Below are 20,142 nucleotides of genomic sequence, written 5' to 3'. Positions count from 1 at the left end.
ATTTGCCCATTCGTGTCTGCAGTGCCATTCAGAGTGATCTTAGTTGATCATTGAACTAAGTTTTCCTGAAGAAGGGCTTATGTCCGAAATGTCGAATCTCCTGTTCCTTGGATGCTGCCTGACCTGCTGCGCTTTTCTAGCAACACAATTTCAGCTCTGATCTCCAGCATCTGCAGACCTCACTTTCTCCTCCATTGAACTAAGTACCCTGTTCCAGCTTTTGCCTCTTTCCCTTTGATGGCTTTAGCTCTAAAGACGATACCTGTCTCCTTCTTGAAAACATTTGTGTTTTAGCCTCAGCAGGGTAAGGGCTGGCGACTGACGATATGTGCATTTAACAGGGATTTGTCTATCCTGGTTCTCCTGAAGGTTGGCATTGTATGTCTGGTGCCAAGGTGTCTGCTCCAATAAGCAGAATAAACAGCTTGGGTATTTTTTTTTAACAGAACACGCGTGGGTGGAGTCAGGCTCACACCGACCCAGGGTTTTGGGTTTTGCTTTCGGTTGTTGAAGTCAGGTTTTTGTGGAATTGAAGCTGCTAAGTACATGTCTTTCTCTGCTGTTGCAAAAGGTTGAGTTTTCTCTTGGCTGCTAGATTCATTCTGTCGGTGTTTCTTCTTCCGGACTAAGGGAAATAGCAAGTGAGGGAAATTTGTTTAGCTCAATTTGCTTTTGCCAAGGGTGTGTTTGTGGGCTGCTGCTTATGGGATATTGGAACATTTGATGAGTAGTAGTTAAATAATATTTTAAGTATTTCAATAGATTAAAGCTATGCCAGTTTTTTTGTTTGTATTTTAACTGTGGCATAAGAATAAGGTACACTTCGCTTAAAGCCTCGTAATCAGATCACATCTGGAGTGCACTGCCTTACATGTGCCTTTTAAATAAGTTAAATGTTAGCGTGCATGGTTATCTCAAAACTATGTATTGATGGGTTTTGGTCTGGTCCAGAGCATGATGATCACTGTTTTTTTGCTTTTCTGACACCGTACATAGTTAACATCACCATTACAACTTATCAAAGTTGAATCTTGTTTTAATTTTAGTTGAGAACATGGCTCTTGCATCCAAACTTAATGATCTTCAAAAGAAACTGGATTATGCATTTCAACCGGACTGTAGGAGCATGCATCTGTCGCCAGAGATGTGCAAGTTGAACAGAAGTGATGGGAATGAGGTCAATGAGTGTGACATAGGTGAGGAGCAAGAGAACAGTCAGTCAAACGATGAGCAGTCTGATAACGCAGGTGCGGTTGTGGGATTGTCGCTGAAAGCTGGAGAGGAAATGTTGGGCTCGAAGGAAGGAAGTCAACTTGGAGAATTACCAACGAAGTCTGTTAGCTTGGACCAAGATAGCGGCACCAATCTGGAAAAAGATCCAAATTTCAACATTGAAATAAAAGCTGAAGTTGTGCAAAGAGGAACTTCGACCGAATCCCAAAGCTTGAAAGAAACAAGGAATGTCCTCCCAGATCCTGAGGAGAAAATGGGAACACAATTCCAGGAAGTCAGCAAAGAGACCATTAAGGAACTTGAAATGGATGGGTTGGAAAATGCAGCTGTGCTCAGAGAGCCAGTAGAGAAAGGTGAGGGGATGATCGACTTGCTTGATAAACCGATTACAGTTTCTGTACGTCTAAGAGAATGTGAGGTGGAACTGGATGCAGTAAAGTCTGAAAAGCAGATGTTACAGCAGGAGCTGGATGATATGAAGCAAACACTTGATAGCAAAGTGCTCGAAGGCCGGAAAAATCAACAGACTATTGTGGAGCTGAGACGGAAGCTAAAGAAGGCAACGCAAAAACGCACTGCAGAGACTGAACACTCCACTCCACTGGTTACTTTGCAGGCGGGACAGATCAGTGCTCTGGAAAAAGATCTGGAGCACGAAAGAGTCAAGGTGGCAAGGCTACAAGAGACCAATAGGTTGCTGGAGCTTGAGTGTAGTAGAATCTCTGATCTAACAAGATCCATTGATGGCCATGTGAGACCAAATGAAGATGAAATTCAGATCCTGCAAAACGTCGCTTCTAAGAAGATAGAAAGGCTTGAACAACAGATAGTGGATCTTAACAGTGAAAAGACTTGCATTGAGGAGATCATAAAAGCAAGTAGTTGGACGTTTGTTGCTGAGAGCAGTGATCTTCCCCTGGAAAATCTACAAAGCCAAGATGCTGAAAACCTTGAGGTTAACAAGATATCACCAAACCATCTGGGTTGTGACTCAGGAGAAATGCTAGAACAGAAACTAAATGAGGAGAGAGATCATTGTGTAGAAGTCGTCAAGGCGGGCAACGAGAGGAGCTATGAGGAGGATGGTCGAGAGCTCTTCCTGGAACAACTGAAGCACAAAGTTGCTGAGCAACTTGAGTTTGACAAGCAGTCACTAGAACATTTGAAACAAGTAGGTGAACTTAAGAAAAAATGTCAAGAACTGACCACTGAGAAGGAGCAAGAAGAAAAAGCCAAAAGGCAAGCTCAAGAAAATTTTGACAGTCTACAGTCGAGAATTCACAGGGAAACGCAGCAGTTGACAGTAGCATTGGAAACCCAAAGTAAGAACATCGAGGGTCTTCTCCTGAGCATGGAGGAGAAGGACCAGACCATTCAGGTTTTGAATGGGCGCCTGCAAGATACTTTCAATGTTCTGTCGTGCCTTCAAAAGGAGAACTTTGAGCTGAAAACCAACTTGAAGGTGGTCTTGCAGTCCAAACAGAAGTATGCTGACAGTGCAGCTTTATCAAGGGATGCCATACTGGAGCAAACCAGTGAGGGGTCGCTTCCTCAGGGCGATCCAAGTGAGAATGAAAGTGGCAATGTGCTGTCCGTGCAAAACTTGGGGTTGGGTGAACGAGCCGCCATGGTGCCTGCTGATGGAATGGTTCAAAACTCTGAGCCCGGCCACAGTAAAAATGTATTTGATACTCTGCTGCTGCCCAAAGAGCAAGCTGTTTCTCCGGCTCTGGGCGACCAGTGTGAAGAAACAAAGATGCCCTCTGATGTATTGAAACTGAAAGAGGACCCTGAAATACAGGCGCAGCAGCACACACTTTGCTATCAAAACTTGTTTAATGCTATGTTGGCTGTACCGAAGGAACAGGGGGTAAGATCTGTTCCAGCTGCAAAGCCGACCTCTGGCACACCTGAGATGCCATCCACAGTTAATTCTGCAAATCAGGATATGAATGAGCTGCCACAGGATATTGAAAACCAAGGGCAACCCATGAAACTGAATTCTGAGCAGAGAAATGATGGCAGTGTTGCCCGGCATTCCATCAGCCTTCAGGGGACAAGTGGTTCAATGCAGAAGGAGTTGTTGGCCTATTGTATCAAGAAGTTTTGTGATGAAACTGAAACACTAATTGAAGAGGGAACAACAGAAATTGCTGACTCTAAGCTTGCTCTTGCTCTTAAAGAAAAGAAGCCAGTTGATGAATTGAGAACGGAGGAAGAGCTGGTTGAAGAAGTGGAAAGGGTAATAGGCAAGTTGACTGACGCCTTGCATGTTTCAGAGGAGGAGCTCAAAGAGACAAAGGAATTGAACCAGCAAGTGGTCAGCGGCTTGAACAAGGAATTAAATCTCTTGCGTTCAAAATGTGCCAGACTGGAACAAGAAAAGGAGCAGCTTCATTTGGAAGTTCAGAAAGCCCAGGAAACAGCTAGTGACAAGCTGTCTGAGAAAGAAGACTTGATGAACGCAATCCAATCCAGTGAGGCCCGGCTTAGAGCAAGTACCGAAGAGAAGAGCCACCTGAAGCAAGAGTTAAAGGCGCTGCGAGATTGGAAGCAGAAGGTTCTAGAAGATGGTGTTGGTTCGGAATCTCGGAAGGAAAGTGGCCAGGGAGAACCATGTGCATTGCAGGAGTCTGTGCTCAAGGTGAGCAACCAGATCCAGCGACTGGAAGAAGAACATGAGACCCTAAAAAACATAGCTGAAACTGCAAAGCACTCCCAGAAACAGCTTCAGGAAGAATTGGAGACAATCCAATCTAAAAAGTCTGCACTCCAGAATCAGGTGCTGTATGCTTTTGTATTCAGGGGAGCCTCGATTATCCGAATGAGGTGGGCGGGCACTATTTTGTTCAGATAATTGATTATTCGGTTAATCGATTTAAATGCCTTTCCTCGGGGGCTCGGAGTTTTTAGAAGTCTGCTCCCTGTTCAGGAGACTGCAACAGCACACGGTGCGTGAGACCTAGCCCTTCGTCCCCAAACCCCATCCAACACCACCTGCCATGCCACAAAGCGCGTGAGCTCCATCCCCAACACCGCCTCCAGAACCCAGTCTAACCTTGCCCCCGCCTGCTCCGCCCTCAACCCCACCTCCGCCCTGCAACCCTACCCCTGCCCCTGTCCCCCAACCCCATCAAACCCCACTCCCCTCCCCTCCTGCCCCATCCCCTCTCTGGGCCAGCTGGACTGGATACCAACAACAAGACTGCTGCTGTGCGGTAAGTCTGTGTGCGCACAGCCACACAAACAACCTTTTACTGCAAAGTTTTGACAGGTTCTATCTTTGCCCTGTACAGGACAATGTTGGAGAGATTATGTGGGGAAGGGGGTTTTAAGGGTACACCCTTCTGTAGAACTCCAGGGAAAGTGTGGGGAGAGAGAGGGTGGGCATACAGTCATTTGGAGATGTCTGTTTAATCACTGTAAACAAAAGATGCGATCACTGTTGCAAATACATCTTTGATGTAATGTTTCTTTTGGGACCTCGACATCACCTTCGGATAATCGAGGTTCCCCTGTGTTTTCCACTTTTCCCCCTACCTTTACCTGAAGGTGCGAAATGCTGCAGGACCGTGACTGTGGGCGGCACGGTGGCACAGTGGTTAGCACTGCTGCCTCACAGCGCCAGAGACCCGGGTTCAATTTCCGCCTCAGGCGACTGACTGTGTGGAGTTTGCACATTCTCCCCGTGTCTGCGTGGGTTTCCTCCGGGTGCTCCGGTTTCCTCCCACAGTCCAAAGATGTGCGGGTCAGGTGAATTGACCATGCTAAATTGTCCCATAGTGTTAGGTAAGGAGTAAGTGTAGGGGTATGGGTGGGTTGCCCTTCGGCGGGTCGGTGTGGACTTGTTGGGCCGAAGTTTCCACACTGTAAGTAATCTAATCTAATCTTGTGTTGCTTGTGCTGGTCCCTTGAACCTGCTCTGGTGTCTATCAGATTTTGGCTAATCTGATTGCTCCATCTTCCCATCTGTCTACAGTAACCTTTCCAGCTTTCCCACCCCTTCCTTGCTCATCAAGAACCCATTTACCTTTTGACTTTACAGAATCTTAGAATATTTTTATCCACCAGCTTTTCAGGAAAAGTGTGCCAAAGGCTGTACATTTCAGCCATGTGGCAATGTGGAGGCAAGATTCTGGCTGATATCAGTGCCTCTACATTAGGGACAAGGTCAGAAGTCACACAACACCAGGTTACAGTCCAACAGGTTCATCTGAAATCAAAGGCCCTCAGATCAGCATGGTGGGTCAGTGGTTAGCACTGTTGCCTCACAGCGCCAGGGACCCGGGTTCAATTCCAGCCTCGGGCGACTGGGCGACATTCTCCCCGTGTCTGCATAGGTTTCCTCCGGGTGCTCCGGTTTCCTCCCACAATCCAAAGATGAGCTGGTGAGGGTGGATTGACCATGCTCAATTGCCCGTAGTGTTCAGTGATGTGTTCGTTGGGGTAAATGTAGAGTATTAGGGTAGGGTAATGGGTTTGGGTGGGATACTCTTCAGCGGGTTGGCAAAGGGTTTGATTCCACACTGTTGGGATTCTGTGATCGCCAGTCCCTCGCCAGCTGAAGCGAGGAGAAGCATATAAGCACAGAATCCAGAGGCAGAGACACACCAAAAGGTTGCACTTGTAGTGTGAGTGGGGTGTTGACAGGCTGAACAGCGATCAAAAGTGTCCGACTATGTGAGCAAAGTGCCAACAGCTGAACAGCAAGTGAGGGGACGACTTGTTTATGTCTGCCATCTTTGGTTCATTTGCAACATCCGAGAGACTCCAAGAGAGACAGAGACAGGTATATCCCCTGCTCAAGGTGGCGGACATTAACAAGTCATCCCTTCACTTGCTGTTCAGCTGTTGGCAGTTTGCTCACGCGGTCTTATGCTTTTGATCTTTTGCAAAGACTTTGTTGTCCGGCCTGTCAACACTCCACTCACACCATTTGTGTGACCTTTTGGTCACTCTGCCTGTGGATTCTGTGCCTCTGTTCTCTCGCCAGGCGAAGCGAGGAGGAGCACAGTGCTCCGAAGGCTTGTGATTACAGGTGAACCTCTTGGACTGTAACCTGGTGTTGCGTGACTTCTGACCTTGTCCACCCCAACACTGAGACCTCCACATCCTGTCTACGTGAGGGAGAGGAAGATAGTTCAGCAGCTCAACTCCACTGTTGAACATTGTGAACTTGACAAAGGTCTGCGTTTGATGGCACTCTTGTCTGTCTCACTTCCATACTGGCACCTCGAGCAGTTGTGCCACTTGTGTGCAATCAGATTCTTTGCCCCAACACCTGGAGACATTTTTTTTTTCACGGTCTGGGCTTCTCAAAGTCATGTTTCAAATCCAAGCAAAAATGCTAATAGAAAACCAAAGCAGGAATAAACCACTCGGTCTGTCCTGCAAGCCTCTAGACAGGTCACCTTGGATCTGAAACGGCTTGAACTCTATTTCCCTGCATGTGCCCGTACCCCCCGACATCATTGTCAATCAAAAATGTTTCTGATGTCCAGAATTTTAGTCGAGCGATTAATCGCTAAGCTAGCACTTGGCCCAGTGTGCGAAGGCACTTTAAGTTGCAGCCGTTCAAGTGCAATTAGTGCTCAGGCCAGTCTCGAATCTCCTGAAATATGCATGTCTTCATCACCTGTTTTGAATGTTATTTGCAGGTTGACCATCTGCAGAAAAGGGTTGTTGAGCTGAACAGAGAGAATATGGAACTGCGTGCCAGGTTGAAACTGTGGGAAAGAAACTCTGCTGTCAAAGAGGATGTGCCCAAGGAAGTTCTGCGGGTAAATGGTCTTCACAAGACCATCATGCCAGAAGGCAGTCAGCAGCAAGGTACCATTTAAATAGCTTTTTTGAGATATCGAGAGAGTAAGACCTATCTTAAATGAGGAATCAAGCAGGCTAAAATAACTTTAGTGAGCAGAATTAAGGAGGATCTCAAGGCCTTTTGCTCATATAGAAGAAGCTAGACGGTAACTGGAGAAAGGGTTGGTCCACTAAAGTGTAGGGAAGCAAGGTTGTGTGTCGAACCTGAGAAAATGGGTGAGATTCTCAAGGATTACTTTGCATCAGTGTTCACTGAGGAGAGGGACATGATGAATGTTGAGATTAGAGAAATTGTTTACTCTGGATCATGTTGACATAAGGAGGGAGGATGTGTTGGGTAGACTAAAGGATATTAAGGTGGACAAATCCCCAGGACCGGATGGGATCTATTCCAGGTTGCTGGGGGAGGTGAGAGGAAATAGCTGGGGCCCTGACAGATTTCTTTGTAGCATCCTTAAATACAGGTGAAGTGCCGGAGGACTGGAGAGCTGCTAATGTTGTTCTCCCTGTTCAAGAAGGGTAGTAGGGATATTTCAGGTAACTACAGACCAGTGAACCTGACGTCAATGGTGGGAAAATTGCTGAAGAAGATACTGAGGGATAAGATCTATTTATCTTTGAAAGAGAATGGGCTTATCAGTGATAGGCAACATGGTTTTGTGTGAGGGAAATCGTGCCTTACCATCATAAGAGTTCTTTGAGGAAGTGACCAAGTTGATACATGAAAGAAGGGCCGTGGAAGTCATATATGTGGACTTTGGTAAGGCGTTTGATAAGTTTTCCCATGGTAAACTAATGGAGAAAGTGAAGTCACATGGTGTGCAGGGTGTTCTAGCTAGGTGGATTAAAAAAAACTGGTTGAGCAACAGGAGACAGACTAGTAGTTGAAAGGAGTTTCTCGAAATGGAGAAGGGTGACCAGTGGTGTTCCACAGGGATCAGTGCTAGGGCCACTGTTGTTTGTGATATACATAAATGATCTGGAAGAGGGCATTGGTGGTCTGATCAGTAAGTTTGCAGATGACATGACGATTGGTGGAGTAGCAGAAAGCCTAGGGAACTGTCAAAGAATATAGGAGAATATAGATAGACTGGAGAATTGGGCGGAGAAATGGCAAATGGAGTTCAATCCAGGGAAATGTGAGGTGATGCAGTTTGGAAGGTCTAATTCTAGAGCAAACTGTACTGTAAATGGAAGAGACTTGGGAAAAGTTGATGAGCAGAGAGGTCTGGGAGTTCAGGTCCATTGTACCCTGAAGGTTGCTGCACGGGTGGATTGAATGGTCAAGAAGTCACATGTTATGCTTGCCTTCATCGACGGGTTATTGAGTATAAGAGCTGGCAAGTTACATTAAAATTGTGCAAGACTTTGGTTCAGCCGCATTTAGAATACTGTGTACAGTTCTGGTCACCACATTACCAAAAGGATGTGAACGCTTTGGAGAGGGTGCAGAGAAGGTTTAAGAGGTATGGAAGATACTAGTTATGAAGAGAGGTTGAGTAGGTTAGGATTGTTTTCATTAGAAAAAAAAGAGATTGAGGGGGAACCTGATTGAGGTTTACAAAATTATGAAGGGTAGACAGAGATATGCTTTTTCTCAGGGTGAGAGGTCACACGTTCAAGGTGAGTGGAGAAAAGTACAAGGACGATGCACACAGAAAGTAGTTTACACAGAGGATGGTAGGTATCTGGAACGCGATGCCAGCAGAGGTGGTAGAGGCAAGTGCGGTGGATTTAATTTAAGGTGCATCTGGACAGATGTACAAGTAGATGGGGAGCAGAGGATACAGGTGCTTAGAAATTGGGCGATAAGTTTAGACAGTGGATTTGGATCGGCACAGACTTGGAGGGCTGAAGGGCCTGTTCCTGGGCTGTAAATTTTCTTTGTTCTTTGTTCTGTCTGTTAGTGATCGTAGTTTTGGAAGTGCAGCACTCTTCTATAGGTTTCAAACATGGATGGATTTTTTTTTTGTCTTTGGATACTGCATGCAATTCTGGTGTCACTACTATAGGAAGGATGTTGTCAGATTTGAAAGGCTTCAGAAAAGATTTACAAAGATGTTTCCAGAGTTGGAGGGTTTGAGGTATAGGGAGAGGCTGAATAGGCTGGGCTATTTTCTCTGGAGTTTGAGGGGTGACCTTTATAGAAGTTTATAAAATCATGAAGGGCATGGATTGGGTGAATAAACAAGGTCTTTTCCCTGGGTTGGGGCAAACGGAGACGGCATTGGTTTAAGGTGAGAGGTGACAGATATAAAAAGGACCTAAGGGCAACTTTTTCGAGCAGAGGGTGGTGTGTGTATGGATTGAGCTGCCAGAGGAAGTGGTGGAGGCTGGTACAATTACAACATTTAAAAAGCATCTAGATAGGAGCATGAATAGAAAGGGTTTAGAGGGATATGGGACTAGATTAATTTAGGATATCTGGTCAGCACGGACGAGTTGGACTGATGCGTCTGTTTTTGTGCTGTACAACTCTATGACTCTGGTCGAGTGGATTACTGTGTGGCAAAAGTGAGGACTGCAGATGCTGGAAACCAGAGTTTAGATCAGAATGGTGCTGGAAAAGCACAGCAGGTCAGGCAGCATCCGAAGAGCAAGGAAAATCGACGTTTCGGGCAAAAGCCCTTCATCAGGGTCCTGCCTGATGTGCTTTTCCAGCACCACTCTGATCTAAACTCTGGCTTACTGTGTGATTTCGGTATAGTGTTGTGAAGGTATTCAGACCCTACTTTTAGTTCTGGGGCCCATTCACTCACTTTAGCTGATGGCTGTGGTTAGGCCACTACAGTTACCCTCCTATTTGGAGTCAGCAGAGGGAGAAGAATCATTTGGTTGAAACAGGTGAATGTTGTTGTTGCCTGTGTCATCGCATTGCAAAAGAGCTTCCCACTCACCAGATTCATGAATTAAGAACAATCTCTTAACTGAGGCTAAGGCTACTTGACCAAAACTTTTTAAATCTCCCATTTTCTGGAGTGCAGCCTCTTTTCATTTTTGAGATCCTGAGGCAAATATTGTCAGATTTGACATGGGTAAGTAGGTATTGAATTACATTCTGATTGATTTAGCTTAAGTTTCTGTAAATGTTATTTTTTTTCTCTTTTTTTTTCCTCTCTCTCTAATGGCATATAAAGTCAAAATGTTTATATTTATGATAGGTTTATATTTATAGCGGTTATGCAGTTGTACATCTTGATAACTTGGATGCTTTCTGGATACTAATGTTCAGTTTTGCTTCAGCTGTATCGATTTTGCTCAAGAACTTGAGTATGTAATCTAATTTAATACCTTTGACGCAGTATCAAGTGTGTATCATCGTAAAAGGTGCAGTTTTTCCAACATTAAACCAAAGCCCTGTCTGTTCAGGGATTGGAGGGTGGTCTGGGACAATGACACTATGCAGATTTGGAATGGTAACTGTCCCAGTGGCTGGACAAGTTTCATTCTCATCTAACGTCGCTGAAAAACAGTGAAGCTACTATTTCCATAGAATCCCTACAGTCTGGAAAAAGGCCATTTGGTCCAACAAGCTGCTACTGACCCTTCAAAAAGCATCCCACCCAGACCCATCCCTGTAACCGTACATCCCCATGGTTAATGCCCCTAACCTACACATCCATAAACACAGCAGGTAATTTAGCAGGGCGGCACGGTGGCACAGTGGTTAGCACTGCTGCCTCACAGCGCCAGAGACCCGGGTTCAATTCCCGCCTCAGCTGACTGACTGTGTGGAGTTTGCACGTTCTCCCCGTGTCTGCGTGGGTTTCCTCCGGGTGCTCCGGTTTCCTCCACAGTCCAAAGATGTGCGGATCAGGTGAATTGGCCATGCTAAATTGTCCGTAGTGTCAGGTAAGGGGTATATGTAGGGGTATGGGTGGGTTGTCGCTTCGGCGGGTCGGTGTGGACTTGTTGGGCCGAAGGGCCTGTTTCCACAATGTAAGTAATCTAATCTAATCTAGTATGGCCAATCCACCTAACTGCACAATTTTGGACTGTGGCAGGAAACCCACACAGACACAGGGAGCACGTGCAAACTCCACGCAGTCGCCTGAGGGTGGATGGAACCCAGGTCCCTGGCGCTGTGAGGCAACTGTGCTAACCACTGAGCCACCGTGCCACCATGTGACTGTTGCTAGTGCTGAACATAGCTGCAGCAGTTGCCTACATTAACTCTGTGCTTTGTAAAGTAATTAGCTGTCAATCATAAAGTCAATGTCATAGAGATTTACAGCATTGAAAGAAATCCTTGTTTGCACCAACTAGATGTTCCACATTAATTTAGTCCCATTTGCCAGTGCTTGGCCCAGATCCCTCCAAACCCTCCATTTCTTGTACCCCTCCAGATGCCTTTTGAATGTTGTAATTGTACCAGCCCCCACCCCTTCCTCTGGCAGCTCATTCTATACACGCACCACCTTCTGTGTGAAAAAGTTGCCCTCCCTGTCCTTTTTTAAATCTTATACCCATGTCCTTTGGACTCCCCTCCCGCTACGAGGAAGACCTGGACTCTTCACCTTATTTGTGCCCCTCATAAACTTCAAAGATGTCACCCCATATCCTCCAACGCTTCAGGGAAAATAGCCCCAGCCTATGCAGCTTCTCTCCACAGCTCAAACCCTAGAGTGAGAGGCTGAATAGACTGGGGTTATTTTTTATGTGAAAAGTTTCAGCAAGGGATTCTTGCCTTGCAGTTTGTCCCATTCTGTTCCTGTTTTACTTTTGGAGTGGTCCAAAACTGATTTGAATGTGAAATCATTTGAGAAATTTCAGTAAAAGAGGGCAATAACTTTCTTTGCGAATGTAGGTTTGCTCGCTGAGCTGGAAGGTTCATTTCCAGACGTTTTGTCACCCTAGTAGGTAAAATTTTCAGTGGGCCTCAGGCGAAGCACTGTACAGGATTCCTGCTTTCTATTTATATGTTTGGGTTCCTTTGGGTTGGTGATGTCATTTCCTGTGCCTCAGGCACAGCACTGTTCATGATTCCTGCTTTCTATTTATATGTTTGGGTCTCTTTAGGTTGTTGTTGTCATATCCTGTGTTTCCAAACGGAACTCTATCAACATACACATCGAGTTAGACCCCATCTACCACCCCTTGAGAAAAAGAACAGGAAATGACAAGGGGTGGTAGATGGGGTCTAACTCGATGTGTATGTTGATAGAGTTCCGTTTGGAAACACAGGATATGACAACAACAACCTAAAGAGACCCAAACATATAAATAGAAAGCAGGAATCATGAACAGTGCTGTGCCTGAGGCCCACTGAAGATATTACCTAAGAGGGTGGCGAAACATTTGAAAATGAACCTTCCAGCTCAGCGAGCAAATCTACATCCAGAACCTCAACCTGAGCTATAAATCTTCTCAAAGCTCGCTAACTTTCTTTGTAAAATTTGTGAATTGATAAATGCTCATGTGGACTTACTTTCATGCAGGAATTTATATCATTTGTGATGAGAATGATAAAGCGCCCAACAACAGCAGAACAGAAATCAAAACCAATTTTGTGTCACACTGGGGATTTAGCTGCAAAAAGATATCTGATTTAACACACTCAGAAGCATTTTTTTAACGTTATTTTTCTTGCTTTTTCTGTAAGATACTGCGCAGGTCATAGCATGCAAACTTGGTGCTAATCTGGAGGCTTTGAGACAAACCGTTCAAGGGAAACGTGAAGAGATTGATAACAATCTGCTCAGCTACTCTGATTTGCAAAACAAAGACCAAGAGGTGAAAGTGGCCAACAAGATCTTGTCTAAAGCTCTGGACCACTTCCATGATCGCAGATCTGAAACTGTGGCCAGTGGTCAGTGGCCTGCTGCACGTTTGAAGGCACAATCTTCAACTGAAGAGAGGAAGCCAGATGCTGGACGACAGATTGGTGGAGACCCCACTCAGGCAGCTGCGCAGGACCAGAAAAAGAGCAACCACAGGTCAAAGGGGCACTCCAATCCTGAAGAATACTTGGTGAGACTAAATCCTGCAGAGCTCGCGATGCAAATCAATACTGCTGAGCTTGCTGCCAGACTGCAGAGGAATTGGCTATTCAGGCATCATGTGTCTGTAGCGTTTGACGAAACAGAATATGAACCGTATGGATTACCTGATGTGGTGCAAAAGGGTAGGTTGATGACCTTATTTCTGTACTCTTCTGTTCAAATAAATATGCAGTTAACTCTTTAGGGTTCTTGATTTATGATCTCTTGAACTCTCCCAGGATAGCTTCAGCATGGGGGTAGATACAGAGTAAAACTACCCCTACACAACCCAACAACTGCCCAAACCCCTTCAGCTCTAATTGCACAAGTGCTGCTAAAGTAGATAACAGAAATACAGCAAACTTTTTATTAACTGGCACTTATGGGACCAGGAGTATATCAGTTGATCAGATATTCCACTTGAGCAAAAAGTCCACGTAATAATTAAAAATGCACACAAAGTAATAGAAACGTAATATAAGGGGTATATGCATCACTGTTATGTTTTATTTACAATATAAATCACTTAAATAATAAGGCAACGTTGCCTTAACTAAAACTTGCTGTCAGAGAGCTTTCTCACCCGCATCCTTAGCTGATTACTCTGAGATCATGATAATGCAGTAAACCTCTGATATTTGAGGTGTATTATTTTTGCAGGTTTATGAAGAGTGCCAGTTAAAACAAAGTTTGCTATAGTTATTCGTTGGATGTAGTTTCTGTGAAAAATAAACCCAGTTGATTTGTTGTAATTCAGAGATGGGAACCAAGCTCAAGAGTTTGAATTGCAATCACAGTTGCAACTTGCAATTTGATGGAACCACCTTGTAAATCTAGCAAGGCACCCCTGACTTTTTAAAATAGAATTGGAGACTTCAAAAAGATAATAAAGTTGCTTGACCATGGGGATAACAAAGACTGAATGGGACTAACTTGAAAAAACTGCAGCAGGTGTAACATGTGAAATGGCTTCTGTTGGTCCTGTGATTATGTTTGTGCTTTTGACACTTGGTATTGCCAGACACAAAAAATAGTCATTGAAAATGCTAAAGATACTCTATGAATCTAGCAGCATCTGTTGGAGAGGGTTAGAATTAATATTTGACTCCAGTAAGACTCTCGCCCTAACCCTGTCGCAGGTGAGGGGCGTGTATAAGAGTCTTTTTTCCTAGAGTGGTTCATATGGTTCATAACTAGGGGACGTATTTTTAAGGAGAGGGGAGAAAATTTTAAAAAGACATGAGGATCTTTTTTACATGCGGTAGTTCGTGTGTGGACTGAACCACTAGAGGAAGTGCTGGCTGCATGTACAGTTAAACCATTCAAAAGACATTTGGGTGAATAGAAAAGAAATAGAATAAAAACGGACCAAGTGAGACTAATTTCATAGAATCTGTACAGTGTTTGGGAAACTTGGTCGGCATGGATTGGTTGGACCCGTCTATTTCCGTGGTGCGTGACTATGACTCTGAGTTGGCAGTGATTTTGTTTTAAACCTGCACTTTGCCTGAGTTCTGATGTTAGTTCTTCTATTTCCAGGTTTTGCAGATATCCCTTCTGGACCTTCCTGCCCACATGTCTTGCGACGAGCAACTATAAACACTACACTTTGGCCCCAGCAACAAAAAGAAGGGCAGTCTGTACTTGCCGCCTTCAAGGCACTAGGTGGTAGCAATGAGCAGTAGGTACAGAACATTGAATCCGAACTGGCAGCGGTTGAAAGTTTCCAGATGAATGCTTCATGGTCCTAGACAAAATGGAATCCACTTATAGTTCTTGATCAAGGTTTTTTTTAAAAACAATGTACATATTTAGAATGTTTAAATGGTGAATGCAGATCTCCAGTGTGTCTACCTGTGAGAGAACTGGATCAGAATTTAAAGTTGCACAATATTTAACTCTGCTGGGGTTAATGGTGGGTTTGTAAATGTTGAAGCTACTTCACTTGATCTTGATTTAATTTATTGAGGCTTTGTTTTTAAAGGAAGGTTTTGTGGGTGTGGCACAATTCATTGAAGTGTTGGGCCTTTTGTTACATGTACATTAACGCACACCTTTGCATTTGCAACATACTCTAAATCATTGATTATCTCTAAGTCCTCGTCAGGGTATTGTATGAAGCATCCTGAAGAATACAGTGTTCCTTACAGGTCAGAAGGGGGATTAGTCCACTGCACAGTACAATACCTGACAGTGACAGGAGAAAAGGTTTGATGTTAGCATATATCATCAGTTCAAAGTGTCGCTTGGTAACACAGAACTTGAGCATTGCTGCAAAAAGAGACATGCTGTTGAAGCTTTTGTCTTGCACTCATCAGGAAAGAATCATGTGAGTACATACCAGATTTCAAAGGTAGCAATTATTTGTAGTACACGAGAGAAAGTTGCTGATTGGTTGACATGTCATTTGACTTGCCTGGTTTGAATTTAAACAAAGGCTTGGGCATATCTGGTGCACTCTCTATAGCAACACTTACACCAATTAATGCCCACTTGCCAGCCAAACTGCACCTTTTTGTCTCATGATGTGGAAATTATTGTTCCTGTAAAGGTTTGGTGTTCTTGCAATTCTGTCTCTGATTACAAGATAAAAATCCTCTTTTTATGACCATGCTTGTCTGTTCATTTAAATTACAGATTCATCCTTTTGATCATGTACACAATAAGGATTAATCTTTACAGTGTGAAATAGCCACAAAAATGAATATTGAGCATGTAAGTTTTCAGAAAGAAGAAAAGCTTCCCAACTTTCTGCATTGTGTACCTAGTTTATGCAATTGGTGTAGGGATCCAAATGAATGGTTTTATTTATTCATATTTTATTCAGGATTTTGATAAATGTGATGGACAATGTTTTAATTCATGTTTTTAATGAAGACTATATCTCTATTTCAATGTTGTCATTTTCAGACTATTCTTTACATGGTTGAAAGTATTATCTTCTAAGGTTATTTTCTTCTGTAATATATTATTGCTTCCATTTTGGTTCTGTTACACAATGCTGACGATGCACTAAAGGATGTTACTCTCAAAACTTCAGTTTTGTAAGAACATGAAAGCACATCTTGTATTACAGTTGTAAAGTGCGCAAACAAATCATTCATTACTGTGGTTGCAAACATCTTGTTACGCTTTATACTTCCCGATGAAGATGTTGATTTTTTAAAAATTTGTTTCTTCTTTCCGTCTGTGTTCCTGTTTACATGCGCAACACTTTCATAAGACTTTATTTGTTGCCTTGTAGCCACCAAAAGATGTGACAATGTTATGATTCCACACACAGTGCTGAGTTGGATCTTATTGTTACAGCTAGTTTATCAGAGATGTAACAGGTTTTAATATCCAGACTTGATGAGTCAGTAAATTATTGAGCAGTTTTGCTGTCTTGCAATTCCTACATAACCCCAGCGAACAATAGTTAGGAATTTACAACAGCTCAGATAATAAATTGAGTGAAAGATGGCAGATAAACTGGAAAGAAATGCCTCCAACACTAAAACATTTTTGGAGATAAATCTCCATCATGGTGATGGATGACTACTAGTCAGCTGGAACTTGGTATGGTAAATTCAAGTTGAATTAGACTAAATAGCTTCACCTGCACAGGAACTAGGTTATTCTGCATTCTCCATAACATTGAGGCAAATGGTTCTTGTTTCAAATGGGAAATTCCACATGTTTTAACACTATATAGGTTCTTTTCTGATATTCAAGCTTTCTACCATTATCATCTTTTTCCAGTACAGTCTAAGTCTATGACAATGATTATGCTTTGTGACTGCCCTGGCACTCTGCCTTAATCAAGGGATGACTAGCATGAAAGCATCCATTTTATTTCAACATTGGGGATGGGACTGTGTATTCCTGAAAGTCTGATATGTTGGCAATGTCAGCTTTTACTTCTTAGTGCTGATATCCATTGAGCAGCTGGAAAACCTCAAGCTCTGTTGTACTTGCCTCTGCACTGAAACTACTCATTGTGGAGGGTTCGAGCCAGTGTACATAGTTGGAGTCTCCCTCTGGTCTGTTGACTGCAAAGGAGCCATTGTGAATCAGGATATCGATGTGCTTCTTGAGCTCAGCCAGTTAAACCACCTGGATTCTCGCCCAAGGTAGCCTTGTAGAAATATCTGGAAATCCATGGTAGTCTCTGTTGGAGAAAACGAAGCGTTTTAGGACAGAGGTTTGCCCATTATATCTTCCCAGTTTTACCTTGCCAGTGGATTTGATTCCAGCTTCAGTGCCTCCAGTGTCAATTAAAACAGTGGCAATCATCTTGTTGACTCTCAGCTGTGGTTTCTGTTGCAGTTTGTAAAATGTATTTGCTTTAGATTCATGTTTGATTATCTGAGTAGAAATCTTTATCGTGTCCAGCTGCTCAGAGTTCTTCAAACAGCATAAAGGTGTCCCCATGTGAGAGATTGAATATGAGCTATATAAACTGTAATCCTTGAGGGTTTCACACTGCTTTTAGCTGCTAAGAGTATTTTCATGTGGACAATAAAATGATTGATGCCATTGAAAGAAATAAAACCGCATAATGGTACATTGGAAAATATGAAATGGCGTGTGATATTTTTCAGAATTAAAGCCGCACTAGATATGTGACAGAGGGTTTATGCTTTGAAAAGTGACCTTTCTTGTTTCCGCAGAATATGTGATGAGTTAGCAAACCATTTTTGATGGTTTCAAATTGCAAGATCTTTTGTCTGCATATTAACTCCTCTATTTTAAAATATTACTGAAATAACTCTACAAAGGCTGGTATCCTGTCACCAAGTGACTCTTTATGCACATGTGCATAGTACATGATACTGACCCAGCTAACTTTGAGAGTGAGCAGAACCCTGACACTTCTGGTTTTTTTTCCTTTTTAACCCCCCATACTACCGCATAACTGCGGACACTTCCGTTTTTTTTTTATTTTATTGAAATTTTAAAAATTTTATTGAAATATTTTACAGTTCTTTGTGAAGCCAGTTTAGATGATGCCAATCTTATTAGCAACATCCAATGCATCGTAATCCGGGGCCAGTCGCACATATGCTTTCTTTTCACCATCAGGCCTGATAAGAGTGTTGACTTTAGCTACATCAATATCATATAATTTCTTGACAGCCTGTTTGATCTGGTGTTTGTTGGCCTTGATGTCAACAATGAAAACCAAAGTATTGTTGTCCTCTGTTTTCTTCATAGTGGACTCAGTTGTCAGAGGGAACTTAACAATAGCATAATGGTCCAATTTGCTCCTCCTGGGATACTTGGGTTGCCTTCTCAGTCTGAGTGTCTTTGGTCTCCTGAAGGTAGGTGTTGTCCTAATTTTCTTCTGCCTGTGACTATGAACTCCCTTCAAAATGGCCTTCTTTGCTTTCAAGGCCTTGGATTTAGCCTCCGTTTTGGCAGGGACAGCTTCCTTCTTCACCTTCGGAGCCATCTGTCGGCCAGGTTTCCCTGATTGGGGCTGTTAATCTGGTCCAATCAGGGAATTCATATTCTAAGAGAACCTGTTGGCTGACTCATTCCAATCACTAAAGCCCTCCCCCTCTTAAGTCCCAGGATATAGGCCCATCCTTTTTCCTTTAGTTTCTCCTTGGGGCATTTTTGCATCCGGTCCAATTCCTGGAACTTTGTGTATACTGGACCATAGCCCGCCCGTTGTGACCGGAGCTTCTTGGATGAATTTCATCTTCAGGTGGTAACAGCATTAGGCTGCAATATCTGCCCTTTCCATCTCGTCCTCCGAGGTTGCTTCAACAGTAAGTGGAAGGAGAGAACCCATGGGTTCTGACAGCCTTGCTGGATGTTCTGAGGGAGAAAGTCAGGACTGCAGATGCTGGAGACCAGAGTTGAAAAGTGTGGTGCTGGAAAAGCTCAGCAGGTCAGGCAGCATCCGAGGAGCGGGAGAATCGACGTTTCGGGCATAAGCCCTTCTTCAGGAATGAGGCTGGTGGGCCAAGCGGGCTGAGGTAAAAGGTAGGAGGGAGGGAATTTGGGGGAGGGGTGCTGGGAATACGATAGGTGGAAGGAGGTGAGGGGGTGGGGGTGGAGAGGTCGGGAAGAAGATTGCGGGGTCAAGAGGACGGTGCTGAATCCGGGGGTTGGGACTGAGATAAGGTGGGGGGAGGGGAAAGGAGGAAGCTGGAGAAATCTACATTCATCCCATGTTGTTGGAGGGTTCCTAAAGGGAAGATGAGGCGCTCCCCCCCACCTTATCCCAATCCCCGGATTCAGCACCGCCCTCTTGACCTGCAATTTTCTTCCCGACCTCTCCGGACTATCACCCTTACCCTCACCTTCCACCTATCGTATTCCCAGTCTCTTCCCCCCCCCCCCCCCCCCCCCCCCCCCCCCCCCTTTTATTCTCAGCCCGCTTAGCACACCAGCCTCATTCCTGAAGACGGGCTTATGCCCGAAATGTCGATTCACCTGCTCCTTGGATGCTGCCTGGCCTGCTGTGTTTTTCCAGCACCACACTTTTCAACTCTGGATGTTCTGAGGAGCCAAGTATGTTTTGCTCTTGCCCCATTTGCAGGGTTGCAGCTTTCCTGTGGTACACGTGTTGTTGAGGACCACCTCACCTATTCAAACTTCGTGCATCGCAGAATCACCCCTCGGGTCGACCATACCTTTTTACGCATGCAGGGACATTCCTGCGGTTTTGACACCAAACTTTGTCCCCTGAACTAAACTGTCTGCCTCTCGCTCAGAGGCGTCTTGTGTCTGGCATTGACGTTCTTGATGCTATCACAGTAGAGGATGGCAAATTATTATGGGAGCAAGAGTGATTGTCCCGAGCAAAGATCACACTAGATACTGGCTGAACTCCACCAGGATCATCCAGGGATTTACAAAATGTAAGATATATCTTGTGGCCAGCATTGCATATGGACATAGCTGCTTTGGTGAGGTAGTGTTCAGAGTGCCAACAAGGGCATATATTCCCACAAAAGGTTGCCCACACATTCATGGAAACAGCCACTCCAACCCTGAACTTGGTTACATGTCGACTATGCAGACCCATTCATGGGCTGACTGTTTTAAGTCATTTTGGATGCCTACTCAAAGTGGCTGGACGTGCACAGAGTTCATTTGTCAAAAACGGGGA

At 44.2% G+C, this 20,142-nt stretch overlaps 2 protein-coding genes across 3 annotated transcripts in view; one reads left to right on the top strand and one right to left on the bottom strand.

Annotated features, from left to right (window-relative positions):
• Nucleotides 1–17,581, top strand: part of LOC132836227 (centromere protein F-like) — a 49,978-nt gene extending 32,397 nt beyond the window's left edge. For both annotated transcript variants that reach the window (XM_060855558.1, XM_060855557.1), the window contains exons 12-15: nt 1,047–4,015; nt 6,891–7,062; nt 12,659–13,180; nt 14,577–17,581. In XM_060855558.1, the coding sequence (XP_060711541.1) occupies nt 1,047–4,015; nt 6,891–7,062; nt 12,659–13,180; nt 14,577–14,722 (3,809 nt within the window). In that variant the 3' untranslated portion in view covers nt 14,723–17,581. The remainder of the gene's footprint in view (nt 1–1,046; nt 4,016–6,890; nt 7,063–12,658; nt 13,181–14,576) is intronic.
• A 386-nt stretch (nt 17,582–17,967) lies between these two features.
• On the bottom strand, nt 17,968–18,471 carry LOC132836257 (large ribosomal subunit protein uL23-like). The gene has a single exon (XM_060855615.1). The coding sequence runs from the start codon at nt 18,469–18,471 to the stop codon at nt 18,019–18,021; it is 453 nt and encodes a 150-aa protein (XP_060711598.1). The 3' UTR covers nt 17,968–18,018.
• Nucleotides 18,472–20,142: the final 1,671 nt, after the last annotated feature.

Source organism: Hemiscyllium ocellatum, chromosome 46 (genome assembly GCF_020745735.1).
Source record: "Hemiscyllium ocellatum isolate sHemOce1 chromosome 46, sHemOce1.pat.X.cur, whole genome shotgun sequence".
NCBI lineage: Eukaryota > Metazoa > Chordata > Chondrichthyes > Orectolobiformes > Hemiscylliidae > Hemiscyllium > Hemiscyllium ocellatum.
This window is presented reverse-complemented; position numbering and strand designations above follow the sequence as displayed.